This window comes from Cupressus sempervirens, chromosome 8 (assembly GCF_028749045.1).
Source record: "Cupressus sempervirens isolate cs-2001-9-10 chromosome 8, ASM2874904v1, whole genome shotgun sequence".
In the NCBI taxonomy this organism is placed as follows: Eukaryota; Viridiplantae; Streptophyta; class Pinopsida; order Cupressales; family Cupressaceae; genus Cupressus; species Cupressus sempervirens.
The window spans coordinates 754931666-754951308 of record NC_143125.1 but is presented as its reverse complement, the minus strand read 5'-3'; the positions used below and the strand labels follow the sequence as shown (position 1 = coordinate 754951308).

Here is a 19643-nt window from a genome sequence, read left to right as displayed (position 1 = left end):
AAGATAGAAAGGATCAAATTCAACAAAAGCCAAGCAAATTATCAAAGGATAAGAAGGACAAAATCAGAAAAGATTTTCCTCCAAGACAAGAGCATACATCTGAACTCCGACATAACTTCTGTGGATATTGTCACTCATGCAATTACTTTGGTCATGGAATGAGAGAATGTGGAACACAATAAAACCTTTCATGGATGGAGACGTAGAAAACATTATGGGCACTTAGTGATTGCGGATATGGGTTCACGGAATGAGATGAAGAATACAAAAGAAATTAAAGAACAAACATGGCAACAATATATGTTTTATTTCCTTTTGATTCCTTTTTTGTGAACTGAATTAAATAAGTTTATAATCCTTGTTCTCCCATGTTGATTGAATGTATTTGAGACTTCATTTATATGTCTATTTCTTAATGGTTACGCCTCCTTCACAAGTCATACCTTCCTCATTTGCATCCCTTCATAGTTAAAAAAGTTTATTACACCAATCAACTTCTACACTTATATATGTTTTATTTCCTTTTGATTCCTTTTTTGTGAACTGAATTAAATAAGTTTATAATCCTTGTTCTCCCGTGTTGATTGAATGTATTTGATACTTCATTTATATGTCTATTTCTTAATGGTTATGCCTCCTTGGCAAGTCATAACTTCCTTATAGTTAAAAAAGTTTATTAAACCAATCAACTATTGCACTTAGTCTAATTGATCTACCTTAATGCGAGTATAATTGATTTCCTTAACATATGCTATTGTAAGCTGAGTATGACTAATCAATTGATTACTTAATTCCTTCCTCTATCAAAAAAGTAGATTTCCATTCAAGTTGTAGTAATATGCAAGTCGATAACTCCACTTAAGCAATGCCCTATATATACGTCAAATTAGTTTGGATATATATTATGTGTCGACACGGCATATTGAGAGGGATTTATTCATGGATTATACAGAGATGCTGCTATACAATCAAAATTACCCTTAGACATTTGTCACATCTTCTATGCATGCAAACTACTAAGCAACTCCCGATCATATTCGTTTTGTGGCATCTATTTTCTCCTTGTTCGAACACAGGCAAGTCCCGACGACATCACATACTCTACCTGGCCCATCGATTTGATGAATGCTTGAAACTATACTCCAATCGCTGATGTGCCGTGGCCTGTAACTGACTATTGTTGATTGTGCACTTTGAATATCTCTATCTCTGCCATAAAAACTCCATTCACTGCTTTGACTAAGTTACAACCTTCTTTCATTGTTTCTTAGAGACACCATTCTCTTGTCGCTAATACTGTGTAATACAATCATTTGTATTATTGCTGATTCGATGCCATATTTTGATAATAGTATCACTATTTCTTCATTGGCAAATCTTTCATATGCTTTTTTTTCCGGTTCTGAGATCACAGCTGAATATGATGTGTTCCTCATATTTTATCTATTACTTATTATGCTGTCTACTCTAATTCCAATCTTCTTCAAACTCTGCCACCTTCCAATTGGCATTGCTTTCACTCCAATCAACGTCTCTATGTATGTTGGCTTCATCATTTCATCTTTCCACTATTGTGTGTACCCTCCATCGACAATAACCAGGCTTCTCTTAAGGATAACTTTCAAATATTTGGCAAACATAATGTTATAACCTGTTGCTTCCTTGTATATCTTTGCTTAGTTGCCACTACTGTGTCTTTAGAGGTTTCATACTCTTTCTGCCATATTTGGATTTGCCTTCATGATTTATTTGAATGGGCTATCTTTGCCGGTATTTTGAAAAAGACCCTCTGATGGTAATTGCTGCTCGATCATTCTTGAAGGTTCTTGTACTGAGTGTGTCAACTACCATCACCGCCTTTACCGTGCATTATAAACTTCATGTTTATCAGCCTTCTTTTATCTGCCAGTGATAATATCCTTTTAACATTATTTCATTGAGGTTCTGTTATGATTTTGTTGACATATTCATGGGGTCTGGTAATGTTTTTCTGTGCACAAGCTTTACAAAATACTTTGGTACTTTCTGTGTACTTTTCCACTTGTTTATTTTGTCATAGCATATGTGCTGTATATATACGTATATTTTCCATCACGTAACTTGCAATAACTGATTAATTATTTATATTCGATGCTTAACAACTGTTATCCCCATCAACTCATGCTGATTTGTCTTAAGTGGCTTCCTTATAAATTTTGTTGCTCTTAATATATCGTTGAATCTCCAACACTTACATCGATCATTACAAACCACCATATTTGTATTAAAAACTCTCGAAGAATCTCCGCCATAGATACTACAAGCTTTGAAGATATGAACCAATCATGTTGTAACACTACTTCATATTATTGTCTCCTATTGCCGTCATGTTTGATGATCTTCACAGCAAACCACTGAACTGTTACTGCCATTATTATTTTCACACTTGTTGTCATCATTATCTTTGATCATTGTGAATGCTTGTGTAGGTATTCAATGGTAAAGTCTCAAATATAGACCTATAGAAAAGATCATTGTACGTTTCACCGTTTGGGATTCTTATTTTTGACATCAATGACATTACTTCTCACAATCTCTTTGAATGACTTTGACATCATAATTATTATTGTCTGTTAAAATCAATTATTATTATATGTTAAGCTCAAGTAAACTTCTTGTCCTTAATTTTGACATCATAAAATTGAGGCAACCCTAAGCGATTTTTTCATGGATTCGTAGGTGCATCCTCTTTATTTTAACGCATCAATAAAGTATCATAAAGACACTTTGTTATCCCTGAATTGTACTTTGTGTTGCTCTATCTATGCGTTCTTATGAAGGTTTCCTTCAAATTGAACTCCCAATTGCTTGTTAGTAAGAGGTTTTCTTCTTTGACTGCAAACGCTTGATTTTTGCCAAACTTCTGCATCTTTTCTTTGTTTTTATGTGTTGTAAATAGTCTTTGGTCTTGGTTTTGCCTTAGGTGAATTGCCCTTGGAATTCTGCTCAATTCGACCTTAAGTTAGGTCCAAATCGAAGTTGTCTAGCTCAGGTTTATAAGGGAAAGAGTGGGGTTTTTCATATCAACTACATATTTTTATTTAAAAACTCATTAAAATGAGTTTTTTATTGGCAATTGCATGACATAAGATTATATTTGGTATTTAAAGTGGATTTTGTGGTCCATTTTAAAATTTCAGCTCATTTTAAGTTGATTTGACTATGGTTTTTTATGTTTTATGAAAATAGTTTTTTTCAAAAAAAAAAAATCATTTCACTTTATTAAAAACTATAGTTAAATATTAAATATAATTACGTGAGACAACTTAAGTGCACAAAGTGGGAAGTGGGATTTTTATTTGCAAATCACTTTGTGAAAACCCACTTCCAATAGAATATAAGTCCTAGTGTTAATTTAAATGAAGTTTTTCAATGCAATAACTCATTTTTATGTGTTAAGTGGATTTTTAATAAGCATTTGCATATTTGGAACTTATTAAATTAATGTAAGTGGCAAAACCTAACCTATTTACATGTGTTTTTGCATGTATAAGTTTATTTAATTATATTAATGCATTTAAAAGGAATTTTTCTAACCCATTATATATGCATCTTTTAAAATTGCTACATAATGGACATTTTAAGTTAAAGTTTGTCGTCAGTAGAGATTGTGTACTTGATGGGTTGATGTCGATAGAGATTGTGTAGCCAACGGGTTGATGTCATTGGTAAAGATTGTGTAGTCGACGGGTAGATTAGCATTGTTATGTAGCCAACGGACCCCTTCGAAAAGGTTCTTTAGAACGGTATATGTACACCGTCAGAGATTATTGTAAATCATCATTGTAAGTTGTATGTAATCTCTTGGCATATGCGAATAATAAAAGGAGTTCTACTGTTCTTGTTCATTGTCTGTATGCATTAATCTAATTTACCCCGTACAGTAAACATTTGGCGTCGTTGTCTGATGGACCTGGAACGAAGGTAGAGGAATGCAGACTAATGCCAAATGAGCTTAAGAAGGATAGAAATAAGCTAAAGGGAAAAGATGAAATACACACTGCACAAGAAAATTTAATTTTGGCACAATAGGCCGAACATAGACGGAGATTTCAGCAACTCGCTAACGGATACCAAAGCATTAAGGAATTGTTGGAGGAGATCGACGGCGGGCGAAATTGGTGGAAGAAGCAAAGGAGGAATTTTTGAAATTGTATTCGCCGAGGGAAGAGAATCCAGACGGAAGGGAATTAACTCGCACGGCTCGAAGCGAGGGAGCATGAGCATGGAGTGAACTCTTCGTCCATGATACACTTCCGAAAGGGACAACTTCAAAAGATCCTTCTCCACCAAAGTTCGCAATTGTTGCAAATAAGACACCTGTACGTGTGGGAGCACAAAGCACCAGTGTGGGAGTGCAAAGCGCTGGTGTGGGACTACAGAGTGCCGGTGTGGGATTGCAAAACACCGCCACTGTCGTAGGACCGAACAGCACCCGTGCACAAAATCTAGTAGTGATGGTAGGACCAAAGAAAAAGTTGCCTAAGTTTGATGGTGATGGTATGGCCGATCCAATCTAACACTGTAAGACATTCAAAACGATTTGGAGGGCAAATGGCATAATAGATACAAATGAATGGGTCCAACAATTTTCGGCAATCCTACGGGGTGTCGCAATTGATTGGTCTGCCGATACGGATCCCCAATAATTAACCAATTGGGACAACATTAAAAAGGAATTTACCACTGAATTTCAATTGCTACACAACGACAATGAGATTATAGCAGAGATATACAACATGAAGCAAGGGAAAAACGAAACAGTTTGAGTATATGCCAAAAAATTAAAAGACTTAATAAACAAGATGGGAAGTAAGCCGGCGGATGGGTTGCAAAAGAGATGTCATTGAAGGACTACACCCGAAGTTGTAGAAGAAAATGAAGATTGTGCCACCATCGTCATACACTAAAGCATACAATCGGGTGATGAACTTGGAAAGTGAGCAGAAAACAAAGAAGAAGAAAAAGAGTAGCTCATCTGAGTCGGATGATAATGCATCTTCAGAAGAAGAGAGCAGCGATGACGAAAAGGGCGGCAAAAAAGTCCGAGCTCTCCAGAAAGATATGATCCGAATGATGAAAGAATTTAAGAACATGCAGAAAGAGACTAAGGGAAACGACCTTTGGTGCATGGAATGTAAGACGGAAAGACACGCGAAAGGATCCTGTCTGAAGACCCATTTCTGTGACATCTGCCAAATTATGGGACATTCCTTAAAAGAATGCTCGTTCAACATGAAAACAAGAGTACCTTAGCAAGTACTTCTCACACAAGAGACTTCTGCAGCAGGAGGGAGCAAAAACACCAGCAATGAGGGTGCCGTGTCGAGAGGGTACAAAAATAACAGGCGAGGTCAAAACAATAACGATGCCAACAATAATAATGGCAGCCGAAGTTGAATTTAGTACAATGCAAACGACCAGTTGATGGTTCAATGCCGAGCATGCAAACGACCAGTTGATGGTGCATGGAATGTAAGACGGAAAGACACGCGAAAGGATCCTGTCTGAAGACCCATTTCTGTGACATCTGCCAAATTATGGGACATTCCTTAAAAGAATGCTCGTTCAACATGAAAACAAGAGTACCTTAGCAAGTACTTCTCACACAAGAGACTTCTGCAGCAGGAGGGAGCAAAAACACCAGCAATGAGGGTGCCGTGTCGAGAGGGTACAAAAATAACAGGCGAGGTCAAAACAATAACGATGCCAACAATAATAATGGCAGCCGAAGTTGAATTTAGTACAATGCAAACGACCAGTTGATGGTTCAATGCCGAGCATGCAATTTGTAGGGCCACTTTGCCTGAGACTATACAACAAACACACTGAAGTTATTATGCCGATGGTGCGGTCCTAGAGATCATGAGGATGCCAAGTGCTCAAAGTCAGGAGTGAATCTAATCACCATTGGGACGGACAAAGAAGAGGTGTTGGCAATAACATGCAAACAAGCAAAACTATACCCCGACCCGGTGGAAGAAAAGAAGAGGTTGGAGGAAGTGCGGAAGGAAATTGAGAAAGTGACACAGGAGGAGCACGCACACTTGAGGGACACTACTAGTACCTCAACAAGAAACTGCACAGAACAGAACATCGTACGACATATATTACAAACTGAAGTGCTAGTCAAAATCAATGATCTGCTGCTCACAATGCCTCAACTCTGATCAACACTCACAAACATCGCTCCAACTGCGAAATTACTAGGAGAACAAGTGAAGGAGAAAGAAAGTAGAGCAAGTGCAAAGGACCCAATGCTGCTAGCCCTTATGTCTGGACGGCATCCAGCGGTCGTCAAGATGGGAATTTTGAGAATGATTCTAATAGACACAATTGTGGACAGAGGGTCCGGCGTGAATGTGTTACCGAAGGATACCTGGAAAAGGTTGGGACAACCAACATTGTGGCCACCTACATTCCAGTTGCTAACAGTGGACCAACACAGCATTAAACCTCTTGGCATCCTGATGGCACAACTAGTGACGATTGGAACATAGCCATTCCTCCTTGACCTCGTCGTCATCCTACTGAAAAGGAGAGGATATGATGCTATTCTGGGCCGTGGATGGCTCATACAAGCAAAAGTTAAACATGATTGGAAGAAGAACACACTATCACTAGAAAGCAAAGGACGGAAATTCATTGTTGATATATACACACAGATGGTGGGCGAAAAAGCTTTGTCATCAAATTTCGAGGAAGAGGATGAAGGGACGCAACGGATGGAACCGGATCAAGAAGGAGTCCAACAGTTGGAAGGAGGATCAATGGACGATGACTTGGACTCGGTAAACGACCTTTTTCACTGGTAGATAAAGGACTACGAACTCTTTCCAAGCTGTAATATGTTAAGGGTCGAGAAAGGTGAGAAAGAAGAGGAAAATGAATGTCCGAAGAAATATAGAAAAGTGGAAGAAACAAAGACAATTACGACTGAAGCTAAGGGGAAGAACATATAGTACGAACCCAGAGAAAAGAAAGATCCCACCATCTGGTACACGATGAACGGATCGCACAGAAAGAAAAGAATACACCACACCATGAAATTAGTAGAAAGGTGCCGACAATAAGGAAATAAATTAGATAAGCAACGACTTCAGGCACAATGGGCCACAGAAGTTACACAAAACAAGTGGAAGACTTCTTTTCTAAAAAGTGCAAACCAAGTTGGATGGAAGAGTTCTTCTCAAGAAAGTTGTACCACAGGTACTGGATCAGGATCACAAGATAAATATGTTGCCATGTCCTCCACAGGGGGGTGGGGGGAATAGGCGTAATTGTAGTAAATTGGGGTGCACATCAGCACCCGATGCCATCTCTTCAAATGGTCCATCCAGTTCTCAATTCTTTAAGCATTCGGCCAACAAGAGGATGGATTCAGGTAGGAGAGTCCCTGATGGATGTGATTCAGTAAGGACTCAACATAAGGGGAAGGTGTCAGTGGCAAGCAATACAGTTACTCCAGTTTCACAGAGAAGTTCCGCGGACAGGGTGTTCCAAGGACTGTTCCGTAGACAATGAGTGTCTCATGGACGTGTGGCCGCGGACACAAAGTGTCCCGCGGACGCGTGTCCGCAAACACCTATGCCCTATGGGAAGATTTCCACGAACTGTGTTAGATCTCAACGGGTTGTGCTTTACTTTTCCGCGGACTATGTTAGCTCTCTGCAGGCTGTGCTTTACTTTTCTGCAAACAGTGTTTTCAATATCCACGGGAGGTGCTTTAGTCTTCTGCAAGCTGTGATTTAATCACCAAGGGGTGTTTCCACGGCTTATGCGTTAAACTTCCGCAGCTAGTGTTTTGAAGTCCCACGGGTGGTGTTTCAACCTTTCGTGGTTATATTTTAAACTCCTGCGGACTTCTATTTGGCTTCCGCAGCTACCCTTCTCCTCCGCGGGTGGTTCCCAATCTTCCATGGATTATTTTTCCTATCCTCCACGGCTCTACATTCCGCATCAAACGAATGCAAGGGGTGTTTTGTGTGAAGTTTAAGCGGTGATGCAGCGATAGCACTAATCTTCAGTTGTGGAAGGCAAAAGCATCAGAGCAGTTAGGAGTGATAGAGAAACAAAACAAATGAAAGAGGCATAGCAGTGGACAAGCAAAGGAAGGGGAAAAAAATGACAACTCAAAGATGTTCAGAATGAATAATGTATGATGCAAAAGGGAAGAGAAAGATATAAACTAGTAGAAAATGCAAGTGGTTGGCAAAAGGAGTGTGGGATTAGAAAAAAATCACGAAAATAGTGTGTTCCATGGAGTTTTGTGTGGCTTTGGGAATGCTAATTTGGTTTTGGCGGCACTGGGGGCAATGACTCCTAGACCCCCAGTCGATGCAGTTATCAGTCGTGGGAAGTGTGACCAGTTGATGAGACCTGGAGCTGTTGCAGGCATAGAGTGTCCGTGTACTAGAGGTAGAGAGAGCACAGAGCAAGCCCTTCAAGAGGGGTGATACGTTTTGAGGCACTTGGAGTAGGTGTTGGACGTGAAGTTGTCTTGGTAGATGCATAGAGAGCTCAGGAGGAGTTGATCATCTAGTTGAGGACAGTAGAGCGACACTTGGCTCAGGGTACCCAGGAGTTGGAAGCAAAGAAAGTAGTACGGGTGGCTATCAAGGTCAACTTGATTAAGCAAACAATATTGTGTTAGCAAAGGTTATAGATGCAACGTGGTGATGTGACAGAAATAGATCTATCTTGTAGTAGTTAGTCAATTAATGTATTTCGTTTGTCTCGGATATTTTGTAATTGTCCTCCGGAGATGACTTCTTCTTTTGGGGGGATGACGTCGTTGGTAGAGATTGTGTAGCCAACAGATTGATGTCATCAATAAAGATTGTGTAGCCAACGGGTAGATTAGCATTGTTATGTAGTCGATGGACCCCTTTGGGTAGGTTCTACGGAACAGTATATGTACACTGTCGAAGATCATTGTAAATCATCATTGTAAGTTGTATGTGATCTCTTGGCATATGCGAATAATAAAAGGAGTTTTGTTGTTCTTGTTCATTATCTGTATGGATTAATCTAACGGTAAACAAAGTTCATAATTAATAACATGTAAATGCACTAAGTGGTGATTTTGGACCCAATTGCATGTGTATGTAATATTCAAAAACCCATTTCACTTAGCCTAAGCCAAAGTGGCATTTTTTGGCCCAACTACATGCATTTTAAAATGTGTTTTCATGTTTTAAAACTCCACCAAGGCAAAGTGGTAATTTTTTGCCCAATTGCATGTCTTTTGAAAACATGTAAATGGTCTTTAAAAGTGCATTTAAGTGACTTTTAAAACCTTATAAGGCAAAATAGTGATTTTGGAGCACATTGCATGTATTATAATATATGCATTTGCATAAAGAAATCTCGTTTTTAACTGGCAGCCTGCATTTTGCGGGGTTTTGGGCACATTTTTCACATACAACTGCAACCAAAAAGTCCATTTTTACTTCATAACATGAGACTTTTTTATCAAACACCCAAAAGTGGCCATTTTTAGCTCACAAACACAAATTTTTGGCTCTCAAAACTTCACCTTTTTTGGGGCATTTTCCCCAAAAACGGATTTTGCAGCCTTCAAATGCTCATATCTTGAGCATTTCTTAGTCATTTTTTATGATCTAAGCATCATTTTTGCCTAAAATCACCCAAAGAACATATTGGGCTACTAAAAAATGGAGTTTGTTGAGGTTTTCTCTTCATTTCTCAGCCCATCTAGGGAATGCTTTTGCTCAAAAACACCCTAATTTTGAGTAATTTGGACCAAAACAGCAAGTGATTGGATCAAGGTAAGTTTGAAAGCATTTCCTATCCTTCCTAACTTGCATTTAAGTTTGAAAGCATTTCCTATCCTTCCTGACCCTGCAAAAGTTTGGAGAGTTGGTTGATACCATGTGAATACTTCAAATCAGATTTTCATATGCTTTAAGTAGAATAGTAGTAGGAATGCTACATGTAAAGAGCATCAATGTTGTAAGTATAGGATAACATGCACCTATACAACAAACTCACGTAGTTAAGTTGAAATCACATTAGGCATGCAACTTTGAATAAAGTCAAAGTAGTTAGTTAGAGATAAGTCAAGGTGGTTGAGGTTGTTCCACTTTTTCCTCCACCTTTCTCTCTCCTATTTTCCTATATAATCATCTTTTGGCAAGGCAAGAAAATTTTGCCAATTTGTATTGTGCACTCTAAGACTTTGTGTTTGGATGTAAATTGAATTTCTTTCAATAAAAGAGGTAACTTGCTTTCAAACTTTCTATTGATTCAAGTTGTTATGTGACGACATTTTCTAGATATATTGATTGTAAGTTTTGGAGCTTTGATCAAAAGGGATTTGAATTTAATCGTGCAGGCTTTGAGTTGCCTATTGCATTCAAAGTCAATTTAAACTTTTGAAGACTTTGTGTTATAGGAGGACAAATTGTAATAAATAGTAGTGGTTATAATCACTTAGAGTTGAAGACTTTGGGCTTTAGTTGTAAGTGTTGTTATTAAACTTGAGGGTATCCAATAAGAGACTTTGTGCCTTATTAGTTTTTGGTCTTGAATCTTCATTCAAGACAAGTGCAGGAGACTTGGGTTCCTAGTTTTGTTCCACAAAATATAAAAAGTAAACTGCTGCCCCTGAGGTTGTTCTTACGTCAATTCCAAGGTCACTAGTATAATCGTAGCAATAAGGCACTTTTTGTTAAGTCAGAAAGTTAGAGTTCTAGACAAATCATTCCTGAAAAAAAAGGAATTGATCTAGAGAACCACCATTTTTTGTACTTTCAGTTAAGTTCTTATTGAAGCCACCTACGGTAAGATGGGAGCCTCCCCTATTGCTGAGAGGAGAGAGAAATCTCATAAAATGTTGTCTAAAGTCACAATTTTGTAAGTTGTTGTTAGTGACATACAAAAATTTTGGCCAACGAGACTTGAACTCAAGACCTCCCAGATGAGAGGCTCACAAATTACCATTTTTATTTATTGAATCATTATTTATATTTTATTTATTATTTAATTATTAATTATTATGTTACTATTACATTTATTAGTTATTACTTAATTATGATATGGTATTATTCATTGGATTGAATCAATGGGAAGGGTACGTTACAATTTTTTCCACGTATGGACACCTAGAACGGGATGGTAAAAGACAAGTGAAGTGTGCAAATGAGGGACTATTGAGCCTCTCCAAGTGGGTAAATGAGGCAATAGGTGTCTATTGATATTTATCTTTTATGGCATTTTTCCATGTTTGGGCACCCAAGCTGGTGGGAGCCAAAACCAGAGTCCTTTTGCATTCTACAACAAATCAAGGGTTGGGACATTTGAAAATGGAAAGCCATTTTGGGCAGCACATTTGGTACTTAAGACCTCTTTCACATGTAGATACTTGGATGTGGTACTTGATAAGGTATAGTTAAATGTTGAATTTATTCTGCAGGAACAAGAACAGGTTGACACATAAAGAGGTTGTTCACAGTCAGTTGTAGGCAAAGAGGAGAATGGAAATGAATGTATGCACCATAATGGAGCTGTAGAGCAACCACATAACATCAATTCTCCCTCTCCAACATGCCTCAAGAAATTATGAATTATGCCCATCAAGTATTTGACATGCTTTGCAACCATCCAATGAATCTCCCTTCAACCACAAACTGGCTCAATGTATTCGCCAAGAAAATAATAGGTCAAGTAGTCACTAAATACACCTAAGAACCTACCAACTATATGCAAACCAAAGTATAATTCAAATTTGATTTTGAATTAAAATTCAACTTCAAATTTAGAAAAATTGGAGTAACCACAAGGCTTAGAAGCCATCACTTATAATCTCTTCACAATCTGTCTCTGCTCTTCCCTGAAGCTTGGTGCTTAGCTTCCTCCCTAAGTTAAAAGTCCCTGATTTACTTACATTTATCCCTCTCCCCAAAACCTATGACCTCATCAAAGTCATTTCAAATTCGCAAAAAGAAATATGCAAGGAAAGGATTTTACAATATTCCCTACTTGTGATTTGTCAATTTCCAGTATTCAAATGGGTCTTCAAACTATTATGTTTAAAGTTGCAAAATGGTTCTGGAGTGCTCAAAGATTGCAAAAGAAAAGGTTATCAATAAACTATTATATTTTTCTTTCTATTTTTAAAATAATTGAATATGCAACTATTATTTGATTTTACATCCCAAAACTTGTGTCAGTTCCTCGCTCAACTAGAAACTTGGAAGGTAATAGGTGCATCAAAATCAAAACAAAGAAAGATGAGAATAGCAGAAGGATTATCGAGCTGAAAGAGAATATGCTCTTATTGACCTGTTGTATGGTGCCTAATGCAACAGCACTTTATGCCCCCTTGAGAAAAAAAAGATTTTCTATTGGTTGTAAACAAAAGGACTTTTAACCCAAGTTGGCTGGTTCATTAAAACTTCTAAGAAATATAGGACACAGGACACAACAAATCAAAATATGGCATAAACAAGAGAATCACTCTACCTGAAATGAGATGATCAGCAAAAGATGAATGATCTTTATCAGTTGCCATAGCTATGACAAAGGCCAAAAGTTTGTCCGGATACATCATCCTAATTGTGGTTGCCAAAGCTTTGGCAGACGCTTCTGTGTGTGCTGATACAGAAAGAACAAGAAATATTAAAAAGAGCAATTTCACAGTGACTAAAAAGCTAAATCAAACATTTCTTACAAATATACCTCCGTCAAGAACAACTGTAGCACCACTGATACCAAGCATCTTGAGTTGCTTAGGAGTTAAAAACTGGCATCTTCCATATAAAATTGTATTCTCTAGACCAGCACGAATTGAGTCCATAGAAATTCTCCAGCCTAGCAGCACAAAATAGCAGGAATTATTCATTTGTAATGATAAACTTAGTACACGGATATTATTGTCACAACAAAAATTATAATATGTTTACTATACATAGGTGGGGAAATTCTGTGGAAGGTCATTTGGATAATCAGAATTGTCTGTCACCCTTATGTTTTTTACTCAGTTCCCTATCAACCCCTAGCACTGTCCATTAATATATGTAAAGCACTTAGGATGTGTATCCAAGGAAATATACAGGTGCTAGAAATTGAAAGGGATTCCCTAATTTGTATCAATGCAATATTTGCTCAAAAAGCTTCAGGCTAGATCTTCAGGAGTACATAGAATACATTCTTCCAATGTTGGACAATTTTAGGCACTATTCAATCAAGTACACTTTTCATAAGCCAAATTTAGGACAGAATGGCTATCCAAATGAGGAATTGACGAGACCATTGCATAAAATCATAATGTATGGTCCAGGTTGAGAGTATTTTGGATTCAGATCTAGAGAGAGTGACCTCTCCTCATGGTGGTGTATATGATTGCTTCTTCTCAAGGAGTGACCTGTTCTATACATTCTAGGAGGCAACGTTCGAGTAAGAGATAAATATGATTCTATTGTGTGATGGTTTTGTAGTGTTTTAAAGGAGCTGAAGGTTTTAATAAAGGGACATTCTTGCAAAGATCTGTAAAAGATTCTCTCCACACAACTAAAACAGTTATTTATGATTTTTGGTTCCTATGACCAAAGGCCTAGATTAAAGAGCATTTTGGGTTTAGATCTACTATTATGAGTTCTCCTCTTTATGGTGGTGCATATGATTTGTTTGTTCCCAAGGAGTGACATGTTCACTACATTCTTGGAGGCAATGTTGGAATAAGAGATAAATATGATTCTGTCCTATGGCCTTGTAGTGTTTGAATGAAGCTGAAGGTGTTGATAAAGAGATATTCCTATGGATGTCTGCAAAAGGATCTTCCGTAGAACTTAAGTAATTGTTTCTTATTTTCATTCCTATGACAAGACTCCATGGGATGCAACATTTTCTTGGTTTTTTAAGATGTCAAAAACAATACTGATAAAGCCTCAAAATAGATACTTTGTCACGTTTACCCAAAATATGACGTCAAAAGTTTCATCAAATCGCACTCCCCACTTCAGAACTGGTCACCATACTAGAAGTTCCTAGTTATGCTTCATCCACATCAATCTCCCTATGTGTGGCCACTGTACCCATATGTGACTAGAGAACTGTGTAATGTCAATAATTTGTGCTTCGTCTATTGGGCAAATGGCCAGAGAACTATGCAATGTTAAAAATTGGGCTGAACATATAGATAAATGGTAATTAAATGATCATACGCCATACAAAACTGTAAGATTCCCCTCTTTAATTGACACAAGAAATCAAAATGTGTTTAATGGAATGTTGAAAAACAGTTTGCATTCAACCTGGGTATGAAAGCTTTGACTTCCCACATTACAGAAAATATAGTGATGCTTTCAAGATAATTGCACAAAGATGTTCAAAGATTGGTTACACTAATGAACAACGGCACTAATCTGTTTATCACACTATGATTATTAAATAACACACACGCAATGAAGGCCAATACAGTTCAGACATTACAGTCTCAGCGTTTTACATAAGAAAATAATGGCTCTACAATGGTGCACCTGAATGCTACCGATGATGACTTCTCTCCTCCCGTGCTCCTAACTGGTAGTTCATACTGGACTGTGGTTATTAGTTCCTTTCTTTGATGCTAGAAAGTGCAGTCGAATCTGGCTGCCGTGAGAGGTCTGCTCCTTCATCAACAGTTACCCTGACCACCCTGGATAGCTGTGCTCGACCTCTCAGCTGATTTGTGGTCCCTGTATACCGTTATCCAAGCCTCTACTCGCATGCTACAAACAGTTACAAAACAATGTAATGCATCAATTATACAGCCCACAGCTGACTGAGACTCAATACCACCTGCAATTGTTATCACGTGCCTCCCCTAGCGTGCCCACATTGAAGGAAGGAAGTTGTTTGCTGCCACTGGAAGGTTTGATCAAAGACGTGTATTGAAATAACAAATGCGTGTACTCCCAACGTCGCCTTGCTTCCTCTGTGATTTTTCTGTTATCAACTCTGTCTTGCTACAGCAGTGGTTAGTGTTCTCTCCTTGACGTCTTAGAGTTTCAGACATATTGCTTGCCAATTCTTGTTGTCTAATGCATTGGGGAAATAACTAACATGATAGTCTTCCAGTTATAAACAAGACTTACGAATGTTTAATGATGTTAGCAGACTTACTTCTGAAGATGGAACCGACTGAACTCACTTTCTCTTGCCAACTTCTTGCCTAATTCTGAATACAACTTTCAATGAGATGCCGGGGCTATGTCCAACTTCTCAAAAGTCTCGAGGGGTTTCGTCCTCAAGAGTAGCCAGCCACATTTAAGTAATATCAGATTTCATGGTGCAAATTCCAATGCAGATACTAGTTTTTATAACCTCGATGTGAGGGGAGATGTGAACAACTAGGCAATGTGGGATAAAAGCCTATTTTGTCTTTTAATCACTTAAGTCATTTTTTGTCATAAAGTGACTTTAAATGATAAAGTACCATTGTGGGGCAGGCAGCCTAAAATTTTAGGGTACTTTATAAATCAACTTAATAAAATAAAATGACTTACCTCTAGAGTTCCCACTTAAATATCTCCCCCAATGAAACCAAATAGATTCTTGTGACTAGCTGGCATCCTCAAAATAAATGTCGTTAGCCTATCTGGATGGAAAGATAGACCAACAAGGCACCATTAGGTCTAGTGCTGAGAAGGGGGCACTACAAAACCACCCTAACCCACAGGATTTTTCCCATATGGAGGAATGATTTCAGATTTACACAATGACATATGCCATAATAAAACTCCCCATATTTATCATTGTTGTTGTTATTATATGGCTCATAGGACATGAGGTTTTAAGGCACGTACAACTGCTTTGAAGGTTCATATGAGATGGAATTTCCATGTATAATGATCAAGAGAACTTTGTTTGTACACTATGGAATTGAGGTGTTGATGCATGAAGTTGTGTTGATCGTACATGATGAAATGCATCTCGTGCAAGATTATGCAGGCAACATACAATGGTGTTGTTCCAATTTTTTATGAGATTATGCTTTGTCATGTACTATATGGAGGTGTTGCACAAGTGTTGTATGGATGCATGCTTCACCAAGTATTATATGGAGGTGTTGTATAGTGTTGTATAGTAGAATTGAAACTTGTTGGACATGCCATATGACAAGTTGTCTACATACACAACTCTATGAGAAAATCTCGATGTACATATGGCGAATGGAATGGAATGTGGAATTTGTACATTATTCATATTGTTGTATGGATGACTACTTGTAACATGTGGATGGCTCTTTGTAATGTTCCTGTCATAAAATAAATAATTAATCAAGCCTTTGTTAATGGGCCGATTGATTTAGTATATCTCATACCCATTTTTATTTAATTGTTTCCGTAGGTGTGGTCATCGGCTATCTTTGTAAACCCTTGGGAAGTTCTTCCAAAGGGTATTTAAACACAGCATGTAGGTAGTAGTTGGTATGCGATTTGATTTATTTCTTTGTATTGTGAATTCATGTTGGAGTTCGGTCTTGTTTGCCATTTCGGAAGTGAAAGATCTTCCCTACTTGGCTTTTGCGGTTTCGGTGGGAACAACCCTCCCCCTATTTTGTCCATGGTATTTCTTTGCTTCGGGTCTAGCAAATCCAGAACACCATTTTAGTTTGGAATATATCTATATCTACGGGTTATCATCTCAATATACTTTGGCGTCTATTTTATGAAGTTGTCAATTCCATTCTTAAGGACCTAGCTTTAGCAAATCAAAAGAACACCGTATTGCATCACCTTCATCACCGAACAACCTCTTATTCACCGTACGTCCCCATCTCCATTGTTGTACGACATCTTCCCAATCACCCCCGTACAACCTTCAGTCTCAACCGAACGGCCCCCTATCTCAACCGTATGGCCTTCAATCTCAACTGTATGGCCCCCTATCTCAACTGTATGGCCCCCCTTGCCTCAACCATATGGCCTATTAAGCCTTCATTGTACGGCCTATCAGCTACTACCATACGGCTCAGACACTCTTCCCTCTAGGTCAAACATTGCCTCCAGTTCGCTTTGAGACGAAATTGCGTATACAGTGGAATCACGTCTTTAACTACAAGGATCAAAACATTACACTCTTGTCTTGTTTTCCATACTTCTACACTTGCCAATCTGCCTGCCAACCTTCTAATTCTCAATCTCATTGGTTTTACTTATACTTGTCCTTTATGTGCCAAATTTTAAATCTGCCAAAAGAAACCATTCCCTCGCCAAGGGCGGGTTTTATAAAACTACCAAAAGTATGAATTAAAAAATGGCCTCTTTATACCCTACATGATTTTTTCCTTTCCATTTCTTTTATTTGTACTATGGACTGCATTGCCCATAATTGCACGTGCTTTCATAAACTTCTCTTCACTAAGAGTTGTAGCTTCAAGAAGAATATAGGGCGGCAAAAATGCCTCATAGTCCTCCATTTGCTTATGGAATAGTCCACTTAGGGAACTCATCTCAACTTCGTAACAATCTTCTAGTTTGAGCACCCCTTGGTCATTTAACTCCATGCCTTTCCTTCTTTTGTCCATTCCTAGCTCTCAAACTTCAAACTCTAATTCGACGGTGCCAACTCTTCACTCACCGCCTGATTTTGCAAATTTAATGATATACTTCCTTTACTCTCAATCAAGAGTGTGTTCCACTTCCAATTATGGTTTGCCTTAGTAGTAATCAGCTAGCCTCTCCCAAGAAGCACATCATACTGAAGAGCACACAAATATTCTAAGAGGGGGTTGGATCAATATATTAACGATTTTGTCAATTTTAAAAATCCCTCTCTTAAAAAAAAATTACTTTAGATACTGATATGAATTATGCACTTGAACACAACAAGACAATTTTACGTGGAAACCCAATGCGTTAGAAAACCATGGCAATTTAAATGCTTTTATAGAACTTTGAATCTTTTACAAAATGTTTGTAGGCTCCAACCCACTAGAAGCACCAACTCCCACTTCTGATATGAAATCTAGTATTCCACCTTTTCTCTGGTTGCTAGCTCAACCTAGTGATGGATGCACTTTTGTTCTTCAAGCCTGAAAATATACTTTCCTTTTGTTAGCTTTTAACTTTGCAAAAAATATGTCTTTTTAATATTCCTCTTACTCCCTTAATATCCTGATACACACACACACACACACACACACACACACACACACACACACACACATATATATATATTCTTTTATATCTACTTTGCCCATACTCAAACTTGCTTAGCTTGTTGTTTTGTGAAAATAAATAATTCTATATTTATACCTTTAGATATCGCTTAAGAGATGTGTCTCTTTACCAAGAGACTTTATAACTTTTAATAAATCATTAATAGCACCTTTTCAATTTTGATTAAAAGTAATGAAACGATTAATTCTTGGTGATGACACCTTTCATAGAGTTAGTTCATATCAAAAAAATTATCCTTTTAAAGGTGTGGAGTTCTTTATGCTGTCAGTCACCGAAATTTTTATTGCATCCTTGTCTTTTGTTTTCATGATATAATCATGCCTCCTTATTCTGCGTCTCTTCGTTTCTTGTTTCACATGATATTATTGTTATTTTATTAGTTTGTATTTTAAATATCATCTTTTATATCATATGTAGATATTTGTGGTTCGAATGATCACTATATGATTTGTAACAATAGATACGATCGCATCTCCACATATTCCATTTGCAGTTCTTTAATGTTTCGATACTTCAAAGTAATTTCTTCCTTGTCACCGCTTCTTTCATATGTGAAGATGTTTGGAATCTTCATATTCCTATCATCTGGTGTATGTTATAGTTCTTGGTGCAGGAGCACCTATCAAAAACGAACAAAAAGAGGCTCCATGACGGTGAAATAATTTATTATTATCTTTTGCATATATTTTGAACCATTTTGAGTCAATATGTATGGCTCAATAAAGTCATAAAGTCATGTGTAATAGATTGTGAAAGTTGTCTAGAAAGGGCAAATTATGTAAATAAACCCATGGAAGGGTAAAATGTCATAAAATGTCATGTTGGTAGGGGTTTTATAAAGTTAAAGGGTCATTTATGGGAAAATGCAAAAGTTTTCAAATATGCAATAAAATATTGTCACAAAAATTTGACAATATGTAAAGTTGATGTAAAGAGGAAGGTCAAGAGTCATAGGAGGTAGACAATAGGTTAAAGGAAATGAAAAGGCATTAAAATGTCATGTATTGGTCATTTTTATCAAAATGTAAGGGTTGGAGAAGCTGAAAGAAGAAGTGAAATAAAAAGAAGTTTGTATTTGTGAGTTTTATAATAATTTTTTGTGTAACTTTCCAGAAACCTGACTATTGTTTCTATTGGTACAAATCCATATGAAAAGATACAGACCTGGAACTTATATTTTCGAAAAGGTATTTGAGTTATCTTTATTTTGATTTTGGTTTGGTAAAATTTCATTGTGATTTGGAGAAGTTATGAGCATTTGAGTATAGATTGGTCTGAACCTGATTTTTATGTAAGCAGGTTTGGAAGAAGAGTAATAACTTTTATTCTAGTTATCACTTTGAGCTATAACTTTGGAAAATCATGTTCAAATGATATATATACTCTCTCATAAAAGGAATTAATTTTATCTCTTCA

At 37.4% G+C, this 19643-nt stretch overlaps 1 protein-coding gene across 3 annotated transcripts in view; it reads right to left on the bottom strand.

Annotated features, from left to right (window-relative positions):
• GLA1 (Folylpolyglutamate synthetase family protein) overlaps positions 1 to 19643 on the bottom strand; it is a 261863-nt gene that overhangs the window by 34307 nt on the left and 207913 nt on the right. For all 3 annotated transcript variants that reach the window (XM_089795217.1, XM_089795218.1, XM_089795219.1), the window contains 2 exons: positions 12742 to 12873; positions 12526 to 12657 (listed from right to left, as the gene is read on the bottom strand). In XM_089795217.1, coding sequence (XP_089651343.1) covers positions 12526 to 12657; positions 12742 to 12873 — 264 coding nt within the window. The remainder of the gene's footprint in view (positions 1 to 12525; positions 12658 to 12741; positions 12874 to 19643) is intronic.